Source organism: Rana temporaria, chromosome 1 (genome assembly GCF_905171775.1).
Source record: "Rana temporaria chromosome 1, aRanTem1.1, whole genome shotgun sequence".
Classification (NCBI taxonomy): Eukaryota; Metazoa; Chordata; class Amphibia; order Anura; family Ranidae; genus Rana; species Rana temporaria.
Window position 1 is genome coordinate 40,392,873 of NC_053489.1, and position 24,175 is coordinate 40,417,047.

Sequence of the window (24,175 nt, forward strand, 5' to 3'; positions counted from 1 at the left end):
TGGAGGAGCTTGATGCAAGTGGGGCGGGGCTGGGAGGAGTCTTAGCCCTTGTTGGGCGGGGGTAGGAGGAGCCGTAATCCGGGTTGGGCGGGGATAGGAGGAGCTGTAATCCGGGTTGGGCGGGGATAGGAGGAGCCGTGGACCGAGTTGGGCGGGGATAGGAGGAGCCGTGGACCGTGTTGGGCGGGGATAGGAGGAGCCGTTGGGCGGGGTTAGGAGGACTTTGACCCTGATAATGAGGCTGTGAAGGAGAACAGGCCCAGCGAGGAGCGACCTTATCCGGTGACAGTTGGACTCCAGACTACACATGGCTCTGCTCAGAGGTGAGGACCCGGATGGATCTCTTCTACTTTATTATTGGCTCTTCCCCAGTGTAGTGTATTCCCAGCGCTGCGCATTACTGGAGGGGGCGGGGCTGACACTTTCTCTGGGTTTATATATAATCAACTTTATTTAATATAAATGTGGGCGTGGTTGAGCAAACTGGGCGGAGCTGTCACCCCTCAGTGCACACAATGCTGTGTGTTGTCAGCCTCTGGTAGTGATGGGTGCTGCCATTGGTGTGTGTGGCACAGTTCTCCAGGTGGGGGCGCTGTCCCTCCCACATTGTATCATTTATACCCCCCTTCCCCCTTTTGGGTGGAGTTCCACTTTATGCCCCTTTCACACTCGTGCGACTTGTCCTGCAAAGTCGCATTACAGGTCTCGCCCCATGACTTCCAACGAGTCCCGTTCATTTCTGTGCAACTTCAAAGTAATCCCTGGTCTGATTTTATGCGACTCGAGGTCCATAGACCTCAACATTACACCGGCATTGCTTCAAGTCGCGACAAAATCGTGCAACTTTCAGGTCGCGCAAGTGTGACAGGGGCCTTAACCGCACATGTTGGAAGCATTTTGGGTTGTCGTTAACGATAAATAGCACAACACGTGTTTTAAATATTTCATAATCATGATTTTTGTGTGTGTACGCACGTACACGCTATAGTGTGATTGTAGCCTAAGGGCCCATTCATATGATCTCATTACATAATGTGTGAGAACACTTAACATTAGGGTTGTCCCGATACCGAGTATTTGCGGGAGTACCTGTACTCCCGCAAATGCCCCCGATGCCTGACCGAATACTCGCCGCATCCCCGCCGCCGCTTGGTTAATACAGGCGGGGATCATTACAGCTTTCCTTTGAATAGCTGTAGTGTTTCCTGCCGCGCCGCGTATAGACACTCCCCCTTGCTCGGGCGATCTGCCCAATTCCGAGCAAGGGGGAGTGTCTATACGCTGGTCTAAACACTACAGCTATTCAAATGAAAGCTGTAATGTTCCCCGCCCGTATTAACCAAGCGGCGGCGGCGCGGCAGCTTGTAGGTAAGGGGGACATGGCTGCATATGGGGGGGCGGGGGGGGACATGGCTGCATATGGGGGGGGGGGACATGGCTGCATATGGTAGGGGGGGGGACACATGGCTGCATATGGTGGGGGGACATGGCTGCATATGGTGGGGGGGGGGGGGACACATGGCTGCATATGGTGGGGGGGGACATGGCTGCATATGGTGGGGGGACATGGCTGCATTTGGGGACACATTTAAAAAAAAGTATCGGTATTCGGTATCGGCGAGTACTGGGGAAAAAAAGTATCGGTACTCGTACTTGGTCCTAAAAAAGTGGTATCGGGACAACCCTACTTAAAATGCGTTGGTGCAATTCATTCATTCATTCTGGCACCCCTCTGCTCCTGTCCGTAGTCGCAGTGGAACACACGCTGGCCCCTTTCACATGGGCATTAATGTGCGCCAAACCCGGACAGTTGATGCGCAGGTTGTAAGGTGGCTGAGCCAACGTGTCAAAACCTGCACATCGCTGCCGTACAGCTCTGTACTCTGCGTCATAGCCGGGAAAAAGGGTTCAGCGGGTAATGCCACCCGCCAGTGTGCCCATAGAAGGGCGGGGGATGCGCTGTAACTGCGTCCAATAGATACTGTTGTGGAAAAAGTGTTCGGCAGGCGACTTCTCACCTCCGGATCGCCTGCTAATCGCAGATCAGTGCTAAAAAATAAATAAATTCCCCTTCACTTCCTGCTTCAGTGACTGTCTCAGGAACAGGAAGTGCAGCGAGTCCCCATAATGGGTGAACATGCTGTAATAGAAATCTAACAGAGGGTCTCGCCCTTCACCATTCTGCTTTTAAAAAAATAAATAAAAATAAAATGTAATTTTTTTATTTATATATATATATATATATATATATATATATATATATATATATATATATATATATATATATATATATATATATATATATATATATATATATATATATATATATATAATCTCTCACACACACGATAGAGGTGTGAGATATATCTCACACACACACCTCTATCGTGTGTGATACGTTTTTATATATATATATATATATATAATATATATTTATTATATTCTAATTTTTTTTTTTTTTTTTTTTTTTTTTTTGAAAGGCAACCTCCTGCCATGAGTGTGATATTGAGGCTGTCATGGCTGACCTTTCCTTCAGAAGTTGCCTGACTTTCATGCTTATTGCCTTGTGCTGAGCATTGCTGACCTTGAACAAGTGTACAGATCAGGACTCTCCTGTGACTTTCCTAATCTGCATACTGATTAACCATTGTGGCTGCTGGCTGAGTAGAGTAGCCTGACTCTACTCTCTACTGTTCATGAGAAGTCTGCAAGGAGAGTCCCTTTTGCACAACAGATATTTTTATGCTAAATGTGTCCCCATAGGGGAGATTTTCCTGGCTTCCTATTTTGGTGACCACTATAATGTCTGTCTGTGGGATATGGACTTCTAAGCAAGATCACAAGCAGCAATAAAGATCTGACAGAGGTTCTGACCACTTATACCAGGGGTGTCAAACTGGCGGCCCTCCAGCTGTTCCGAAACTACAAGTCCCATCATGCCTCTGCCTGTGGGAGTCATGCTTGTAACTGTTAGCCTTGCAATGCCTCATGGGACTTGTAGTTTTGCAACAGCTGGAGGGCCGCCAGTTTGACACCCCTGACTTATACCATCTAAAGAAGAGTGTTTTTGCTGGAACTAAACCTTTTAAATTCCCGCTCCCAGGATTTTATTATTTTTCTTTAAGTAATAAATGGCAGCAACATAAAATTGCTTGTCGTCCTGCAGTACTTCCTCTTCACCACAAGATGTCCTCCAAAATGCGAGATGCCTGGCTTTTATGCTTATTCTTGTTCTTTATTTTATTTTTTATTTTTAAGTCCCTGACCCTGAAAAAGTGGGAAGATCGAGTCTCTGGCCTTTGCTCTGATTTCACAGGTTGCTTTCCAAGTCCGAGGATCAGAAAGGCTGAAGCCAGACCATTGATGGCAGCCGTATGTCTCCCAGGACAGGTTCCCTTGAGGGCTTGTTCACACCCCTTTTTTTGATAATGTGGGGCAATGCACATTCATTGATGCTGTGAATGAATGGTACCCCCTGTGCACCTTATGCTGAGCATGCAATGCCAGCACAGGAACATTTGCTGCGGTGCATGTGCTATTTCTTTGACCGTTGCTACACCATTGCAAAGCTCCTCCCTCAGCGGCTGCGGTGGGGTTCCATTCAGAATAAAGGGCTCTGCAATGCACTTAATGCAAAATTAAGTAAACTGACCCTCATGCCGCCTACACACGACCGTTTTTCGCGATGTGAAAAATATATTTTTTTTTTAACCACTTCCCGCCCGGTCAATGGACAATTGATGTCCGGGAAGTGGTTGTGAAATCCTGACTGGACGTCTATTGACTTCCTGCAGGATTTCATGCCGGCACGCGCCCGTGGGGGCCTGCAGCACGGCGATCGGTGATCCGGGGTGTCAGTCTGACACACTGCATCTCCGATCTCGGTAAAGAGCCTCTGGCGGAGGCTTTTTACCACGTGATCAGCCGTGTCCAATCATGGCTGATCACGATGTAAACAGGAAGAGCCGTTGATGGCTCTTCCTCACTCGCGTCTGACAGACGTGAGTAGAGGAGAGCCGATCGGTGGCTCTCCTGACAGGGGGGGTTTGCGCTGATTGTTTATCAGCGCAGCCCCCTCTCGGATGCCAACACTGGACCACCAGGGAAGGGCAGGAAAAAAAATAGATGCCAATCAGTGCCCACAAATGGGCACTGACTGGCAACATGCACCCCAGTGTCCATCAGTGCCACCCCTCAGTGCCCATCTGTGCCACCCATCAGTGCTGGCTATGAGTGCCCATCAGCGCTGCCTATCAGTGCCGCATACCAGTGCCGCCTCATTGGTGCCCATGAGTGCCGCCTCATCGGTGCCCGTATCCAGGGCTCGACAAATCCCGGTCGCCATGGCGAATAGAAATAGGGTCCTGGCGACTTGGCTTGAAAGGGGGGGCTGGTGCCATCTGGTGGTGGCCGTTGGTATTACAAGTTAAGCATTACAAGTTAAACAGCAATTCTAATGTCATTTTTCACTATTTTCACTGCCATCTTATTCCCTCTAATTAGAACCCCCAAACATTATATATATTTTTTATCCTAACACCCTAGAGAATAAAATGGCGATCGTTGCAATACTTTCTGTCACGCCGTATTTGCGCAGCGGTCTTGCAGGTGCACTTTTTGGGGAAAAAATTACACTTTTTTTTAAATTAAAAAATAAGACAACAGTAAAGTTATCCCCATTTTTTTTTTTTAATATTATGAAAGATAATGTTATGCCGAGTAAATTCATACCCAACATGTCACGCTTCAAAATTGCGTCCGCTCGTGGAATGCCGACAAACTTTTACCCTTTAAAATCTTCATAGGCAACGTTTAAAAAAAAATCTACAGGTTGCATGTTTTGAGTTACAGAGAAGGTCTAGGGCTAGAATTATTGCTCTCGCTCTACCAATCGCGGCGATACCTCACATATGTGGTTTGAATACCGTTTACATATGCGGGCGCTGCTCACGTTTGTGTTCGCTTCTGCGCGCAAGCTCGTCGGGACGGGGTGCGTTTTCTGGCTCCTAACTTTTTTAGCTGGCTCCTAGATTCCAAGCAAATTTGTCAAACCCTGCCGTAATCGAAGTAGAAAACGTATTTACCCAAAAAAATAACAGAAAAAACAAACTTATTTTTTTTTTCAAAATTTACGTTTTTTTTTTTTTTTTTTTTTAGTTGTTGCGCAAAAAATTTAAATCGCAGAGGTGATCAAATACCACCAAAAGAAAGCTCTATTTGTGGGAACAAAATGATAAAAAAAATAGTTTGGGTACAGTGTAGCATGACCGCGCAATTGTCATTCAAAGTGCGACAGCGCTGAAAATTGGCTTGGGCAGGAAGGTGTGTAAGTGCCTGGTATGGAAGTGGTTAATATCATTATAAACGATCGTGTGTGGGCTCCAGAGCATTTGTTTGCGACGTTAAAAATGGGCATTAAAAATTTAGAACATGCTCTAAATTTTCGCATTGTTTTTCACGTTGTCGTTTTAACGTCGTAAAAAATGGTCGTGTGTGGGCTTTAACAACGTGAAAATAACACGCATGCTCAGAAGCAAGTTATGAGACGGGAGCGCTCGTTCTGGTAGAACTAGCGTTCGTAATGGAGATAGCACATTCATCACGCTGTAACAGACCGAAAAGCGTGAATCGTCTCTCACCAAACTTTTTTACTAACACGAAATCGGCAAAAGCAGCCCCAAGGGTGGCGCCATCCGCATGTAACTTCCCCTTTATAGTCCCGTTGTACGTCACCGTGCTTTGCTAGAGCATTTTCTTTTCACGATCGTGTGTGGGCAAGGCAGGCTTGACAATAATCGGGTTGGGAAAAAAAAGGCGAGGTTGGTGGCTTGCAGCACTTTATTTTTTTAAATATACGGTTTCTTGTTTTTTTGTAGGTGTTTTTATTGTCGCTGCTAAGAGAACCCCATTTGGTACCTTTGGGGGAGTTCTCAGGGATCACAGCGCAACAGACTTGGGAGAGATCGCAGCGAAAGCCGCGCTTGCTGCGGGCAATGTGGCCCCTGACTCTGTGGACAGTGTGATTTTTGGAAATGTCGCTCAGGTATGAAAGGATGTAATGTTTTGTGGGGTCATTTGTACTGCTGATCACTGTCACAAAGAAAGTGTGGGGGGAGGGGTAGTCCCAACGTTTTAGAGTTGTCCCCAGTGGAATGGGTGAGGAGAAATCCCCCCCCCCCCCCAGCCCTACTTAAATCTCTGTAAGTGCCTGTTCACACCCGAATGCGGTGCAGTTGCAATCTGCTGCGGGTGTCGCCACTGACACCCCAAACGCTGTGCATGTGCCTGCATTGGATCGCATGGTACAGAAGTACCGGTTGCGATGCATTTATTATTTTTAAGTAGCGGGTGCACTAGTTTGGGTACGGTCCAGTGCCATGGCCTTCACCACATCGCCTGTGCATGCCACCCTCCCTCTCACTATTTGTCTGAGCTACGTCTGTACTCCCACCGCTCAGTCTCCGCGCCCTCTATCTCTCCACCAGACCCTCACACCCCCCTCCTACCATCCCTGCGCCAGACCCTCATCCCCCCCCCCCCATCACTGCACCAGATCCTCATCCCGCTCCTACCATCCCTGCGCCAGATCCTCATCCCCCCCCCCCATCACTGCGCCAGATCCTCATCCTCTCCTACCATCGCTGCACCAGTCCCTTGTCCCCCCACCCCCACCCCCCTTCTACCATCAGACCCTTATCCCCATCACTACTGCACCAGACCCTCATCCCCCCCCTCCTACCATCGCTGCACCAGTCCCTTATTCCCCCCCCCCCCCCCAATCTCTGCACCAGACGACCCTTCTCCCCCCCCCCCCCCCCCCCCCCCCCTCTCCCCTCTTCACTACTGCACCAGATCCTCATCCCCATCTACCATCGCTGCAACAGATCCTCACCCCCCCCCCCCCCCTACCATCAGAGCTCGATTAATCGTAAGAAGATCGCGATCTCGATTCGATTCACCCCCCCCGGGATCTCCAGGCTGGATGACCCTTGATTTTTGGGTGCGGCCATAGTAAAGTCCCTGGCTTCGGCCTAGCTTCAGAGCGATAGCCATCTTGGTACACCAGGCGGCGGCTGTCTCGTTAGGAAGTCGCCGCCATCTTGCTCCACCCCACACTCCTGCACAGTAATGATAGTGAGAAGGGGGCAAGCGGACATCTTGTTACACCCAACAGAGTTTTAGCTTTCAGTTATTTTCAACACAAAACAGAGCTTATGTGCTTAAATACAGTACATGTAAATCTGACAGACTGTTTACATGTTACACTTTAAAATCCGCAGCAAACCTCATATGCTTGCTAATGTGACAGAACACCTCTGATTTTCACATTTAGTTAAATGTAAAAATGTAAACAGTCTGTCAGCTTGGTTTGGTTAAAAGTTATTGCTTTAGATGGTACTTTGTGGTAATTTACTCCCATCGGGTTTTATTCACAGGGTAGCGGGACAAATGCTCGCTTAAAGTAAAATTGTGTGTGTGTTTTTTTTCCCTTGTTTAGATATTCCATATGTGTCATCATTCTGTGTGATGAATGTGTTGTGAAAATTTCTAATGTCTTTTAATTCTGGCTGTAGCAGCTGGAAAATGTTTTTCTGAGAGCTCGCCATTAATCTGAATCTGTATTTCTTGTTGCAGACTGCCAGCGATGCCATCTACTTGTCCAGACATGTAGGCCTCCGTGTCGGCATCCCCATTCCTGTCCCGGCTCTAACGGTCAACAGACTGTGCGGCTCCGGCTTCCAGTCCGTCATCAATGGATGCCAGGTATATGTCACCATTGGTGTTCATAGCTTATTATTGCTTGTCTAAAGAGGAGTTCCAGCCTGTGTCTAACCACTTCCTGCCTGCCATATAGCAATATGACGTGAGTAAAGTGGTTCTGTTATCCTGACAGGATGTGATCAGGACAACGGGCCAGCGCCCGCGGGGGCGTGCATCCTGACAATCAGTCGTGCTGTGTGTCAATCTGACGTAGGCTCTTTACCACGTGATCAGCTGTGTCCAATCATGATGTGAACAGGAAAAGTTGTGTATCAGATTTCCACACTCGCGTCTGACAGACGCGAGTAGAGGAGAGCTGATCGGCGGCTCTCCTGACGGGGGGGATGTCTGTGCTGCCCATGAGGGTTCCCACCCAGGACCACCAGGGATGGCTACCACTATTGACCAACAGGTATGCCACCCGGTTTGGCAATGTGTGCTCACATGATGCCAATCGGTACCCATCAGCAGTGCCTCCATATCAGTGGTGCCAATCAGTGACAGCTCATTGATGCAACCTTATCAGTGCAGGAGAAAACTTGCTTATTAACAACATTTTGAAAGAAAAATAAAATAAATATATATTTTTATTTTTTATTTTTTTTCCGCGAAAAATCAAAAACGCAGAGGTGATCTAATGCCACCAAAAGAAAGCTCTATTTGTGGGAACAAAATGCTAACATTTACAGTGTACAGTGTTGCATGACCACGCAATTGTCATTTAACCACTTGACCGCTGGACACTTAAACCCCCTTCCTAACCAGATCAGCTTTCGGTGCTCTCACAATTTGAATGACCATACAACACTGTACCCATATGAAATTTGTCCTTTTTTCACACAAATGGAGCTTTCTTTTGGTGGTATTAAATCACCATTGGGTTTTTTATTTTTTGGGCTATTAAAGAAAAAAGACTGAAAATTCTGGGAAAAAAAAAGTTTTTCTCGTTTCTGTTATAAAATTTGTAATTTTTCTTCATAAATTTTGGCCAAAATGTATACTGCTACATATCGTTGGTAAAAATAAGTACAAATTGGTGCATATTATTTGGTCTTTGTGAAAGTTAGAGTCCACAAGCTATGGTGCCAATATCTGAAAATTGATCACACCTGAAGTACTGACGGCCTATCATTTCTTGAGACCCTAACATGCCAGAAAAGTATAAATGACCCCTTTTTGGAAAGAAGACATTCCAATGCATTTAGAAAGAGGCATGGTGAGTTTTTTTGAAGTTGTCGTGTGTGTGTGTGTGTGTGGGTTTTTTTTTTTTTTTTCCAAAATTATTTGCAATATCAAGTTGGGTGTTTTTTTATTTTTTTTTTTTCAAAAACACCCAACTTGATTTTGCAAATTTTGGGGGGGGGAAAAAACACACACACACACACACACACACACACACACACACACACACGACAACTTAAAAAAAACCTCACCATGCCTCTAGGCTGGGAAGCCTGAAAAAAAAGAATAAAATAAAAATAAAAAAAAGCGGTGAGTCGGTAGAAGCACCGGAGGGTGTTTGTGTGTGTGTGTGTGTGTGTGTGTGTGTGTGTGTGGAGGGGGGGGGGGGTGGAGATTTGGGGTGTGCCTGGTGTTGAAGTGGTTAAAAAAAAATAAATAAAAAAAAACAAGTTAAGCCAATAGCTACAAATACTGTAGCTGCTGACTTTTAGGCTGCATTCACACCTGAGCGTTTCTAAGTCGCACGTTTTGTACTCTATACAAAATAAAGTTTTGGTTGGGGTTTTGCTTTAAAGCGCAGCTTTACTTTACTGAATAAACTTTTTTTTTTTTTTTTTTTTTTTTTTTTTTTGTATGTATTGCAGGTTGAAATGGAAAGGCCATTTTTGATAAGATTCAGTCACAAAATGTATTTTCTTTTACTTTTCCCCAGGAAATTGCCTTACGAGAGTCGGAGATCGTCCTGTGCGGAGGGTCGGAGAGCATGAGCCAGTCTCCTTATGCCGTGCGAAATATCCGATTTGGAACCAAGCTGGGAATGGATCTCAAGGTACAGACCTTGTTGGGGGAAAGTCTGACAAACACTGGACTTCTCTGAGAACTAGATGCACTTCAGCAACCAATGATATTCTGTAATTTTCCATCACAGATTTGAATATAACTGGTTGCTGTAAGGGATTTAAAGTGATACTGAAGTCCTGTGTGTTTTGATTGTGTGTGGTGTGTGTTTTTTTTTTTTTTTTTTAACTACTTAATCCCTGGAAGAATTGGCTGCCCAATGACCAAACCATTTTTTTTTTTCGATGCGGCACCGCATCGCTTTAACTCACCATTGCTCGGTCGTGCGACGTACCCAAACAAAATTGACTTTTTTTAACACAAATGGAGCTTTCTTTTTGGTGGTATTTGATCATCTCCGCGTGTTTATTTATTTATTAAATTTTTTCGGGACTGACTTTATGGAAGTCGCTTTTGACACATTTTTGGGACCATTGACACACACACGCCTCCCTGTTCTGCCTCTCATGCCCAGCGATCGCTCGCGGCCGGTGGTCATCGTGACCGCCAGTCACGAGCATCGGCACACCTGCGATGCAACCCGCTTACAGCTACAACGGTTCGCGGAGCCAACCTGCCGCAGTATAACTGGCGGCTGGTCCATAAGCAGTTAAGAATAACAAACATGTTATACTTGCCTCCTGTGCAGTTGGTTTTGAACAGAGCAGCCCAGGTCCTCCTCTTCTTAGGTCCCTCTTCAGAGCTCCTTGCCCCTCCCTCCTGTTGAGTGCTCCCACAGCAAGCAGCTTGCTATGGGAGCACCTAGGCTGCGCCACAGCTCCTTGTGTCCATTCAGACAGAGCCCTCCCCCTTTCTGTCCTCATTGGCTCCCACTGCTGTCAAAGTCAGCCAGCCAGCCAATATCGCCAAGCTGCTGTCTCTCCCAATGCAACAGCGCTGGATCTAGATGGATCTCAGTGTTTGGAGACCGAAAAACTTGCTGTCTGTCAAAGCGGTTGATGCCGAGGGAGGGGTGATGGGTGTTATGATTGTAGGGGTGTTATGATTGTAGGGGTGTTATGGTGGTGGATTGATGTGGAAGGAGGGGTGATAGGATGGGATTATAGTGGTGTTATGATTGTAGGGCTGTTATGGTGGAGGGAGGGCGATATGATGGGATGGGTGTTATGATTATAGGGGTGTTATGGTGGAGGGAGGAGGTGATAGGATGGGTGTTATGGCGGTGGGTTGATGTGGTGGTAGTGGTGGTGGTGGAGGGAGGGGTGAGATGGATGCTATGATGGGATGTGTGTTATGGTAGTGTGATATGGATGGGTGATATGATGAGATGGGTTTTTTATTGGGGGTGTTGTGGTGGAGGGAGGGGTGATATGATAGGTGTTATGGTAGTGTGGTGATGTGGGAGGAGGGGTGATGTGATGGGTATTTTATTCGGGGTAGGGGTGTTATGGTGGTGGGTTGATGTGGTGGAGGGAGGGCTGATGTGATGGAATGGGTGTCATGATTGTAGGGGTGATATGATGAGATGGGTATTTTATTGGGGGTAGGGGGTGTTGTGGTGGATGGAGGGGTGATGTGACGGGTGTTATGTTTGTAGGGCTGCTCTGAAAGATTGTTTGAAGCGGGGGTCTACAAACTGTGGCCCGACGGCCGGATGCGGCCCTTTGCGAGCCTTTATCCGGCCCTTGGGGCAGTATTTCTCCCAACCATGAGGCACTATTCCTCCCAATGACACCAACAATGGGGCACTATTTCTTCCACTAACAGCAATGATGGAGCATAATTCCTTCTCCTACTGCCCACCAACACTGGGGCCATGTTTATGCTCGCTGATGCTTGGCCCTGGGGCATGTTCTACCCCCATTGGTCAGAATCTGGCCCCCCCTGAAGTCTGAAAGACAGCAAACTTGCCCTTTGCTTGAAAAGTATGGAGATCCCTGGTTTAAAGGAATGGCCTGAGCAAGGCTTTTTAGCAAGTTTCTCCTGAGTTTGATCTGCTCTGGTCACATGATTAGTTCCAATGTTGTAATAAAAGAAATGAGCCAGTGACATGAGCAGGGGTGTACAGCATACACCCCCCCCCCCCCCCATATACTGCCATGGTTTGGAGGTTTTCTATGAAAATGGGCGCTCATAACTCTCTGACTGTTCTGATCACCCCTAGATGGAGGATACTCTCTGGGCTGGCCTTACTGATTCCATGATAAAGACCCCCATGGCGATCACTGCTGAGAACCTGGCTGAAAAATATGAAATCTCCCGGCAGGACTGTGACAATCTTGGCTACCGGAGCCAACAGAGATGGAAAGCCGGTGAGTAATTTGAGAAACCGACTTGTTTGTAGACGGGACCACGTCTGCCATCTCCGCCAAGGAGGGTTGTAGTCTGAGTCAGGCCTGGTAAGGGTGGTTTGCACGGGTATAGGTTAGCCCTAGAATGTGTTTGGTGTAAAGTAGAATGAAGTTCTCTTCCTGATACTTAAAGCTGAACTCCAGGGAAGATATAAAGAGCACAAATTAATACAGAAAATGTATTGGTCTGTACAGCGAAGCTCGAAACACAATGAGCCAAAATGTACTGCAGTGTAATCCTGGATATAGACGGTTCGAATAACCGCCGGTTCAGCAGCAACTGCCAGAGATTCAAACTGTGTGTGGGCAGGCTGAATGTTCTGAGTTTCTTGATACAACTAGCCTGCCAGATTTACTTGTGATTATTACTAGCGGCTACTATAGCCGCTAACCATTATCACTGTTCTGGTAGGTATGGCTTCCTCTGTCCGGAGAACACAATGGGGGGTTATTTACTAAAGTAAAATCCACTTTGCACTACAAGTGCACTTGAAATTGCACTGGAAGTGCAGTCCGTGGGGAAAAAAAATGTTTCTGGACTGCCGCACTCTGATAGGCGATTTATTGAAACAAAATAAAGGATAAAATCCAAAGCTGTATAACATCCAAAAAATCATGCAACACTGCAATCAATGGTAAAAAGTGGACAGAGGGGACAAAAAAAAGCTAACATGTTTCACATCATGGATAGATGCTTAGTTATGATTAAGCATCTATCCATGATGTGAAACATGTTGGCTTTTTTGTCCCCTTATGTCCACTTTTTACCATTGATTGCAGAGTTGCATGATTTTTTGGATTTTATCCTTACGCCTATCAGAGTGCGGCAGTCCAGGAACATTTCTTTTTTCCACGGATCAGCGCAGAGTCTGCACCTGTCAGTACTACAGGGCGGGAACACAGCATAGGTCGCAGGGCTTGGAGCGGTACTCTTCTCTCCTTTTTTTTTTCCTCCATTGGAAGTGCAGTCGCCGGAGATCCAAGGGGGACATGCAAGGAAAAAAAAAAAAAAACGCATTTTAGCTTGCACATGATTGGATGATAAAATCAGCAGAGCTTCCCCCTCATTTCAGATCTACCCCTCAGATTTGCAGCAACTGCATTTCCAAGTGCAAAGTGGATTTGAATCTCTCCTCCCAATGTCTCGGCAGGAGGGATTTCCCTGTTGGCACTGTCTGTGTTGATGGGGGCATTGTGTGAATTTCTTTCCTGCAACAAAGTTTGCACCATCTATGGCCTGCCTAACAGGCTTCCTGAAGGTGGGAGAGAAAAGAGTGACAGATGAGTGAGCTGCTTCTACTTTCACAGAGTGGGTATAGGGAGGGACAAGACTTGTAATTGTTACCTGAAGTGGAGAAATCAGTATCTTTCTGTGTGCTGGTGAGCAGAACTGTGTAAATCCCAGGACTGGATGGGAAAAATGCGCGCGTGTATGTGTGTAAAAAAATAAAATACAAATAAATATATATTGCCTTGAAAAAGTATTCATACCCCCTTGACATTTTCCAAATTTTGTGATGTTACAACCAAAAACATGTATTTTATGTGATAGACCAGTGATGGTGATCCTTGGCACCCCAGATGTTTTGGAACTACATTTCCCATGATGCTCAACTACTCTGCAGTGTAGCGGAGCATCATGGGGAAATCTAGTTCCAAAAACATCTGGGGTGCCAAGGTTCGCCATCACTGTGATTGACCAACACCATTGTGAAATAGAAGGAAATTGATAAATGGTTTTCCAAATGTGAAAAGTGGGGGGGGGGAGTACATTTGTATTCAGCCCCCCGGAGTCAATACTTTGTAGAACCTCCTTTCACTGTAATTACAGTTTTATACATTATTTGCAAAATCAGATTGATGGAGAGCATTTGTGAACAGTCATTTTCTTTACACAGATTCTCAATGTGATTTAGGTCTGGACTGTGACTGGACCATTCTAACACATGCATATGCTTTGATCTAAACCATTCCATTGTAGCTCTGGCTGTATGTTTAGGGTTGTTGTCCTGCTGGAAGGTGAACCTCTGCCCCAGTCAAGTATTTTGCAGACTTAAGCCCTGTACACAGGACCGTAATTCCCAGTGGTATAAAGTCCAGCGGGAATCCCAACAGGAAAACCAAGAACCTGCTCGGTAAAGTTTTCCCGTCGGGAAAACTGTGGGGGAGAGCTTTGTCACGTAATCCCAGCCGTGTGTATGCTCCCTCGCAAGGCAGCATACACACATCCGGTTTTCCCGACCAAAAGTTTTCCTGGCAGGAAAACCGGTCGTGTGTACACGGCTTAACAGGTTTTCTTTTAAGATTGCCCTGTATTTGGCTCCATCCATCTTCCCATCAACTCTGATCAGCTTCCCTGTCCCTGCTGAAGAAAAGCATCCCTACAACATGATGCTGCCACCACCATGTTTCACAGTGGGGATGGTGAGTTCAGAGTGATGTGCAGTGTTGGTTTTCCACCACACAGCGTTTTTACTTTTAGGCCTAAAATTTTATTTTTGGCCTCATCTGACCAGAGCACCTTCTTCCACATCGGAAGGAAGAAAAAAGTCTGGACGGCCGCACACCGTTGAAGGCATCTTTATTGATATCTTTTATATGGCAGATGAAATCCAATACAGTCACTTCATGTTACAGGAAAAGCCTCTGACGCATTTCACACCTTATGAAGGTGCTTAATCATAGCGCACCTTCTTCCACATGTTTGCTGTGTCCCCCACATGGCTTTTTGCAAACTGCAAATGGGACTTCTTATGGCCTTCTTGCCATTCTTCCATAAAGGGCAGATTTGTGGAGAGCACAACTATTAGTTGTCCTGTGGACAGATTCTCCTACCTGAGCTGTGGATCTCGGCAGCTCCTCCAGTTACCAAGGTCCTCTTGGCTGCTTCTCTGATTAAGGCCCCTTTCACACTGGGGCGGGAGCCGTGGTGGCGGTATAGCGATGCTAAAAATAGCGGCGCTATGCCCCCGGATTTGCCACAGGATTTGGCCGCTAGCGGTGAGGTATTAACCCCGGCTAGCGACTGATAAAGGGTTAATACCGCCCACAATGCGCTTCTGCAGAGGCGCATTTGGGGGCCGTATTTGCAGCGGTTTCCCATTGTTTTAAATGGGAAGGAGCGGTATACATACCGCTCCAAAGATGCTGCTGACCGGTTTTTTTTTTTTCTCTCCTGCCGCCTCAGTGTGAAAGCCCTCCGGCTTTCACATTGAGGTTGCTGGGCATGAGTTTTTCAGGCGGTACAGCAGCTCCTTCTTCTTTTTTTTTTTTTTTTTTTTTTTTAGCGATGTACCACGTGAAAAACTCCTCAGTGTGAAAGGGGTCTTATGCTCTCCTTGCCTGACCTGTCAGTTTAGGTGGACAGCCATACTCCTTTCTATTTTTGGATGATGGGTTGAACAGTGCTCCGTGAGATGTTCAAAGCTTGGGATATTTTTATAACCTAACCCTGCTTTAAACTTCTCCACCACTTTACCCCTGATCTGTCTGGTGTTTCTTGGCCTTCATGATGCTGTTTGTTCACCAAGGTTCTCCCTCTGAGGGCTTCACAGAACAGCTGTATTTATACTGAGATTAAATTGCACACAGGTGGACTCTATTTACTAATTGGGTAACTTCTGAAGGCAATTGGGTTCCACTAGACTTTAGGCCCCTTTCACACTGGGGCGTTTTTCAAGCGACGCCTCATCTGCAATCCCAATGTGCTGTTAAAGCACCGCTAAGACCCTAACGTGTGAAAGGGTAAAGTGTTTTTACAGCGCTTTCAATTCATTTCAATGGAGAGGGGCGTTTTTGGAGGTGTGTGGGTTTTTTTTTCCCAAGCGCCCAAAAGCTGCTCCAAAGATGCTGCTTGCAGAACTCATTGTGAAAGGGTCCATAGAGATGCATGGAGAGCGTTTTAATATCGCTATTTTTAACGCCAAAACGCTGTAAAAACGCTTGTGAAAGGGGTCTTAGGGGTATCAGAGTAAAGAGGGCTGAATACAAAAGCATGCCACACTTTTCACATTTATTTGTAAAACATAAAAAAAAAAAAAAACATTTACCGTATTTGTCGGGGTATAGCGCGCACCCCCAATGTGGCCTTGAAATTCCTGTGTTTTTATTTTTTATTTTTTTTATATTACCATTTTGGTCCGGTTTGGCGTCCATCTGCGGCCTTCGTGGTGTCCTCCCTGCTTCTCCCGCGCTGGTCTCTGAGCCGATCGCCGCTTCCCGCGCTGTGTTTAAACGCCGCCGACATATACCAAGCGCAGTACACTCGGGCACGCTAAACCACGCTCGGCTTCTCTCGCATAACAGCGAGGGGAGCCGAGCATGGCCCAGTGTACTGCGCTCGGTATATGTCGGCGGCCGAGTATCGGCGTATATCACGCACCCACGATTTTCCTTTGATTTTAAGGGCAAAAAAGTGCGCGGTATACGCCGATAAATACGGTATTTTCCTTCCACTTCACAATTATGTGCCTCTTTGTGTTGGTCTATAACATACAATTTGTTTTTGGTTGTAACCTGACAAAATGTGGAAAATTCCAAGGGGTATGAATACTTTTTCAAAGCACTGTATTACATCTGCATATACAGATGTTTTGCCTGGAGTTCATCTTTAAAGTAACATCCGGATTCCCAGGAATTACCCAGGTGGTCTTGAGTATAAACTCCTCTATGATATACTTTAAAAAAAAAAAAAAATTATTAAAGCATTTTACAGATGGGTTCCGACAGTCAAATGTCTACAAACTTTTACCAAGTGGCGTAAATTCTGTGCATTGGGATTGTCTGTCTAACTGCCATTCCTGCCTCTGTAGTGTAACCTTCTGGCTTTGTCTGTTTAGCTCAGGACGCCGGGCGCTTCACTGCAGAAATGGCCCCGATTGAATTGAAAACAAAGAAAGGACCTGTAAAAATGGAGCAAGACGAGCACCCGAGACCCCAGACTACCCTGGAGCAGATGGCCAAACTGCCAACCGTGTTCAAGAAGGATGGAGTGGTGACTGCTGGCAACGCCTCGGTAAGGAACACTTTGGGGGACATTTACTAAAACTAGAGCACTCAGAATCTGGTGCAGCTGTGCATGGTAACCAATCGGCTTAAGACCCCTTTCACACTGGAGGCATTTTTCAGGCACTTTATCGCCTGAAAAAAGCCTCCTCTGCAATCCCAGTGTGAAAGGCTGAGTGCTTTCACACTGGGGTGCTGCGCTGGCATGGCGTCAAAAAAAATAAGTCCTGCAAGTAGCTTCTTTGCAGCGGTGAATACACCGTTCCTAAAGCGCCCCTCTCTCAATTGAAATCAATGGGCAGCGGTGCTTTTAACTCTTTATTTGGCCGCTACCAGGGGTTAAAAGGTCCCCAAAAACTACGGTAAAGCGCCTCTAAAAATAGTGGCATTTTTTTACCACTGATGCCCGGGCGCTGTCAGTGTGAATGGGCTCTAAAAACTTCAGCTTGTTCAATTAAGCTTTGACAATACAACCTGGAAGTTTCTATGCAGCGCTGCACCAGATTTTGCACTCTCCAGTTTGAGTAAATCTCCCCCTTCTGAGTCGATTTCTAACTATGAAGTCGGCGTTATCCACAAAATGTGACTGTAAAGTCTATTATTTTTAGAGGGGGGGGGGAAGTTATACTTGCAGTTGGTTTTGCACAGAGCAGTCTGGATCCTCCTTCTCTTGTCCCTCTTTGGCTCTCCTGGCCCCTCCCTCCTGTCGCGTGCCCCCACAGCAAGCAGCTTGCTATGGGGGCACCCAAGCCTGAGTCACGGCTCCATGTGTCTATTCGGACCCGCCCCTCTCTCCTGATTGGCTAACTGACATTGCTTAACAGCAGAGGGAGCCAATGGCGCCACTGCTGTGTCTCAGTCAATCGGGAGGAGAGTCCTGGACCGCCAAGGCACTTGTGGACATCGCTGGGGAGAGATGGGGCTCAAGTATTAGGGCGGCTGCTGCACACAGAAGGTTTTTTTTTTTTTTTTTTTTTTTTTTTTTTTTATCTTCATGCATTAAGATGAGAACTTCTGACTTTACAACCACTTTATTATTGTTTGGTCTCAAATACTTAAAACAAGGGGGCGGGATTTACTAAAACTGGTGTACAACGAATCTGGTGCAGCTGTGCATAGTAGCCAATTGGCTTCTACCTTCAGCTTGTTAAATTAAAGGGTCACTAAAGGAATTTTTTTTTTTTTTTTTTTTGCTAAATAGCTTCTTTTACCTTACTGCGGTCCTGGTTTCATGTCCTCATTGTTCGTTTTTGCTTTGATGTTGCTGTAATTCCTCTCTGTTTTGGACACTTCCTGGTTGTCTGTTTCCTGATCACCACAGTACTGGGAGATTTCTCACTGTGGTGACTAATCAAGGAGGTGTGATTACTGTTTGTCGGCATCAATCCAGTTTCGTTTTACAAACCTGATCTGCCCTCTTGCCTATTGGCTCTCTGGCTCTGTACATCAGAGAACCAGGAAACAACAGCAAACACTAAACTAAACTGTAGGCACATTATATGATTGTTTTTTATCTATTTTTAATCCTTTTTTAAAAGGAAACAGTTAACTATTATGTCTCTATACCCTGTAAACAGTAATTTCAGCTAAAAAAGTTTTCCTTTTAGTGACCCTTTAAGCTGTGACAATAAAACCTGGAAACTGATTGGTTACTACGTACAGCTGCACCAGAGTCTGTGTGAGCCAGTTTTAGTTGATCTCCCCCAATGAGTAGCTTTAGTTGATGGAAAGCAATGACATGGCTCTGAGTGTGAAGTTTGTATAGAATAAAGCCTCATACACACGGTCGGATTTTACATCGCACAAAACGCAGGACTTTTGTCCATAAACTTGTTCTGCATACAAACGGCAAAACTTTCTTGGCCAACAAATACGAAACTGTTTTTAGCTTTTTTTTTTTTTTTATTTATTTTTTTCAGATCCTTGGCTTCACCCTTTGGGCAACTTCTGCTAATGGTTAGCATTGCTTCTGAGCATGCGTGTTTGGATTTTATTTTTTTGGACGAATCAGGGATACATTTTATACCTCCGAACTGCTTGTAAAAATAGCGCTGCTATACCGCCTGAAAAAATCGTGCCCTGCAGGCTTCAATGTGAAAGCCCGAAGGTTTTCACACTGAAGCGGTGCACTAGCAGGACCGCTCCAAAAGTCCTGCTAGCTGCATCTTTGGAGCGGTATAGGAGCGGGGGTGTTTACTGCTCCTTCCCATTGAAATCAATGGGAAACTGCGGTAATACCGCCCGCAATGCGCCTCTACAGAGGCGCACTGCGGGCGGTATTAACCCTTTTTCGGCCGCTAGCGGGGGTTAAAACCGCACCGCTAGCGGCCAAATATCGCAGTAAATGACGGTATAGCAGCGCTAAAAATCACGCCGCTATACTGTCACTGCACCTCCACTGCCCCATGTGAAAGGGGCCTAACAGTTATGATTCACTTCACGTTATTAGGCATTTTGTTAAATTCTTGCCACCATGTGTCTCAATCAATTGGGTCTTCCTCCATATAACCTGGTGTGATGGTTATCAGGGACCATGATGTAAACGGGGGGGGGGGGGGAGTGGCACATTAGAGTTGTGCATCTTCACTGGCCTCGCAATTCGATTCAAAATGATCTCTTCGATTCCACAATGCATCACGATTACTGCCCAATGCCCATGGTTTTCATCAAAGACCCATCAGTGCAGCCTCATGAAACGCAGCCTCGCTGTGCACATCAAATACAGCCTGACTGTGCCCATCAATAATTGCAGCCTCGCTGACTGTGCCCATCCATTGCACACTCTCCATTGCCTGGATCACACACAATGGGCATCTCCTGCTGTGTCACAGAGCTTTGATATGAATTTCCCATTGCGCCCGTCATCTCCCTCCTCTAGCGGCCGATGTAACAAAATCCTGCCTCCTAGACTGTGATAGCGGCACACTGATCCAATTCCAGGAAATTTAAAGTGTGCCGCCTATGACAGTCTAGGAGGCCGGACTTTGTTACAGCGGCTGCTGGAATAAGAGGACAGGCGTGCCAGGATATTCTTATGAAAGGTCTGCAACACAGCAAGAGATGCTCGCTGTGTGTGATCCAGACAATGGTGAGCAGCCGCCCTGGGCATTTTGGGTGCAAGCTCCGTGACAGGTGGAGAGGGAAGGAAGGACTCTGACAGAGGCGTGTGGGGATGACGTCCTCTATACAATCGCGATTCGGCCGTTCTCCGCATCAGTGCTGAATCGCAATGCATCGTTTTTTTTTTTTTTCCTTATACAATTATTTTCAACACCCCCTAGGGCACATGCATTTTAATAAATAGGCAGAGGGCACGTGGACTTGGAATGAGCCCCCCACCCCTCCTTAAAGGTACAGGGGCACATTGACCACCCAACACATAGCACTACGGCAGCAAAGATGTCAGTGCGTTGCCTGACCAATATAATCAAAATGCAAACCATCCAAGCCGTATTTACTTTATGTTTTGGTCCAACCTCAGACAAATGAAAGTGGTTCTAAAGCATTATAGGTTTTCTTAGAATGAATGCATGCCCCCCCCCCCCCAACCCGATCTGATCCAGCGTCGTGCACGAGAGCAGCCGTCTCCCTTCTCATTGGGCAGATTGATAGCAGCAGGTGCCATTGTCTGCCTCTGCTGTCAATTGAATGCTGTAACATGCGAGTGGGGCCGAGCCCCCTGCTGTGTCAATGGATGGCTCGGGGGTGAGCACGCACGGGTGACCCAATGAAAGTGTCTTTCTTTGGAAGCACCTGCTGACGATGAGGGGCGTGGAGCCCCGGTGGGGGACCACGGAAGAGGAGGATCAGGGCTTTGCATTGCACAGAGCAGGTAAATATAGACCTGTTTTGTTCTAATTTAAAGAAAAACCAAGATTTAATAACACTTACATTTTTTTAATGTTTGCTGCACTTGGTAATCTTTACATAACAAAAATGATTGTGGTTTAGTGAAGCCCTCGATCTAGTCAGGTGGAGATAACTTCTGCACTACACTCCTGAAAACCCTGGTCTAAAAATATTGCATATAGGACTTAAATGAAAGGTCACAAACCCTTGTCCTGAACTATATTGTCTTTGTTCTCAGGGTATCAGCGATGGAGCCGGAGTTCTCATCTTGGCCAGTGAAGAAGCCGTTACAAAGCACAAGCTCACCCCACTCGCCAGGATCGTTGCCTATCATGCGGCCGGGTGTGAGCCCAAGATTATGGGCATTGGTAAGGAACAACCTTCTTAATAACATTTTTTAAATTAATTTGTTAATAAAATATTATTATGCTAACCTTTTTGTTATATTGGAATTGTAGCTTGGGCAGACAATTTTTAACTGTAAAAACCCCCAAATATTCGCCTTTTCCAGGGCCAGCGCTGCTAAACACACTGGCCCAGATTCACGTCCAGCGGCGTATCTCTGTGGCGGCGTAACGTATCTGATTTACGCTACGCCGCCGCAACTTAGACGGGCAAGTGCTGTATTCTCAAAGCACTTGCTCCGTAAGTTGCGGCGGCGTAGCGTAAATCGGCCGGCGTAAGCCCGCCTAATTCAAATTTGGATCAGGGGGGCGTGTGTTATGTTAAACTACTGTGACTTGACGTTTTTGCGGAACAGCGCATTCGCCGTCCATGGAATTTCCCAGTGTGCATTGCTCCAAAGTACGCCGCAAGAACGTCATTGGTTTTGACGTGAACGTAAATGACGTCCAGCCCCATTCACGGATGACTTGCGCAAACGACGTAACTTTTTCAAATTTCGACGCGGGAACGACGGCCATACTTAACATTGGCTGCGCCTCATATAGCAGGGGCAACTATACGCCGGGAACGGCCTAACGTAAACGTCGTAACTTTACTGCGTCGCCCGCGCGTACGTTCGAGAAGTCTCGTATCTAGCTAATTTGCATACTCGACGCGGAATTTGACGGAAGCGCCACCTAGCGGTCAAAAAAAAAATGCAGTTAAGATCTGACGGCGTAAGACTTACGCCTGTCGGATCTAATGGATATCTATGCGTAACTGATTCTAAGAATCAGGCGCATAGTTACGACGGGTCGGATTCGGACTTACGACGGCGTACATGGCGCTACGCCGTCGTAAGTCCTCTGAGAATCCGGGCCACTGTCACTAGAGTCAGTTCTCTAAGTCCACTGGGCAACTGACACTTCTGATCATATAATATGATGATATAATTTCAGAAGTATAAAGTAGGGATATACTGATATCGGTATAAGTGTCGCGTACTCTTGAAAATGCTCCCGAAACCGATTCTTTGCGGTGCAATTTGAACAGGAATACGGTGTGATTTGCATTGCATGTGGTTCCCCCACTGCTCCTGTGTGAAGCCAGGTTTGTCATAGGGAAGTTTACAGAGTAGCGGTGCAGGAAACCTCCCTGCATGACGAGTTCCAGCAGCTCTGGCTCCCATCCAACTGTGGACATCCGCAGCTCCTCCTGCCCCTCCCATGGCTTTGGTTCCAGCGAGCCATCTCCTTACAGTACAAGAATTCTCATTGGTCAGTGCCGTTGTATGGACGGGACTGACCTTCGGAAGCCGTCTAGCCCGTACTGTCAGGAGAATAGTGAAAGTGGAGGGGGATTTCAAAACCCCAGACAAGTGAAGTGCTTTTCGGCATCTGACAGTCGGGGAGGGGGCGATCATGGAAATCTTCTGTAAATGTGGGGAACAAAGCCATGGGAGAGGCAGGAGTAGCCCAAGCCATAGCTGCAGATGTCCACAATTGTATTGGGAGCTGGTGGAACCCGTCGTGTAGGGAAGATTCCCTGATCATGTCTAATTTCGGACTAAAAATCGCGGACAAGCTGGGGTTCATACAGGAGCGATGCAGGAAACTGAATGCGATTCAGACAGGAATTGTACCACATTCCTGCTCAAATTGCATGCAATTTTTTGCGGTGTCATTTGCAGTGTTTTGTATGCATGCAAATTGCATCGGTACTCCTACTCGCTGATTTAAAAAAAAAGGGTATCTGTGCCACCCCAATATAAAATGTACCGTATTTATCGGGGTATTGCGCGCTCCGGCGTACAGCGCGCACCCCTAAAGTGGACCCGCATTCCTGTCGAAAAAAGATTTTTGTACTTACAGTTTTGGTGTCTTGCGCGGCGTCCATTGGCGGGCCTCGTCGGGTCCGGCGTCCGTCTGCGGCTTCGGGTGTCCTCTTCATCGGGTCCGGCGTCCTACCCGCTCGTTCCCCGCGCCGAGTTTGAATACTGCGCCGGCATATACCGAGCGCAGTACACTCGTGTATAGTCGTGCAGGCTCGGCTACTCTCGCGCTCACGTCCTGTACGTCCAGGACGTGAGCGCGAGAGGAGCCGAGCCTGCCCGACTATACTCTCGCGCTCACGTCCTATACGTCCAGGACGTGAGCGCGAGAGGAGCCGAGCCTGCCCGACTATACACGTGTACTGCGCTCGGTATATGCCGGCGCAGTATTCAAACTCAGCGCGGGAAAGCGGATTTTCAGGGCAAAAAAGTGCGCGGTATACGCCGATTTTTAAATACGGTATGTAGAACCTAACAATGAGTATTTTTGAAGCTCCCCTATGTTGGTGAGGAGAGGGGGGTGGGTGTTCTGTAGTTTTGGCATGCCTCCTATCTTGTGACAATGCTACTACCCCCCCCCCCCCTTTTTTTTTTTTTTTTTTTTTTCCCCATATGTATCCGATATTCTTGGGTCTTACACACATGCTTATAATTAAATAACTAAACCTACAGTATGCAGAATGGGAGAAAGGACTCACCATTCATACATTCCATACATTCTCTGAGAACATAGACCCTCTTGTGCTGCATGGGAATCCCTTCCCACACATAAAGAAATGTCTGTGGCATTCCACACCCATGAGCTATGAGGATGTGTATAGCATCCAGCAATGTACACCATAGTGCGTGTGTAAAGAATTGCACAAAACTCATATTAAGGCCTTAAAGGGGTTGTAAACCCCTCAAGGTTTTTCACCTTAATGCTTCTTATGCATTAAGGTGAAAAACCTTCTGTAGTGCTGCAGCCCCCCCAACCCACATTTTACTTGCCTGAAAGCTGTCAGCCTTCGTTCCG

General features: G+C 46.7%; 1 protein-coding gene across 1 annotated transcript in view; it reads left to right on the plus strand.

The window, feature by feature from the left end:
- Nucleotides 1–211: 211 nt before the first annotated feature.
- ACAA2 (acetyl-CoA acyltransferase 2) overlaps nucleotides 212–24,175 on the plus strand; it is a 37,288-nt gene continuing 13,324 nt past the window's right edge. The window contains exons 1-7 of the mRNA XM_040336875.1: nucleotides 212–323; nucleotides 5,877–6,043; nucleotides 7,636–7,764; nucleotides 9,656–9,772; nucleotides 11,906–12,053; nucleotides 16,931–17,106; nucleotides 21,184–21,313. Coding sequence (XP_040192809.1) covers nucleotides 308–323; nucleotides 5,877–6,043; nucleotides 7,636–7,764; nucleotides 9,656–9,772; nucleotides 11,906–12,053; nucleotides 16,931–17,106; nucleotides 21,184–21,313 — 883 coding nt within the window. The 5' untranslated portion in view covers nucleotides 212–307. The remainder of the gene's footprint in view (nucleotides 324–5,876; nucleotides 6,044–7,635; nucleotides 7,765–9,655; nucleotides 9,773–11,905; nucleotides 12,054–16,930; nucleotides 17,107–21,183; nucleotides 21,314–24,175) is intronic.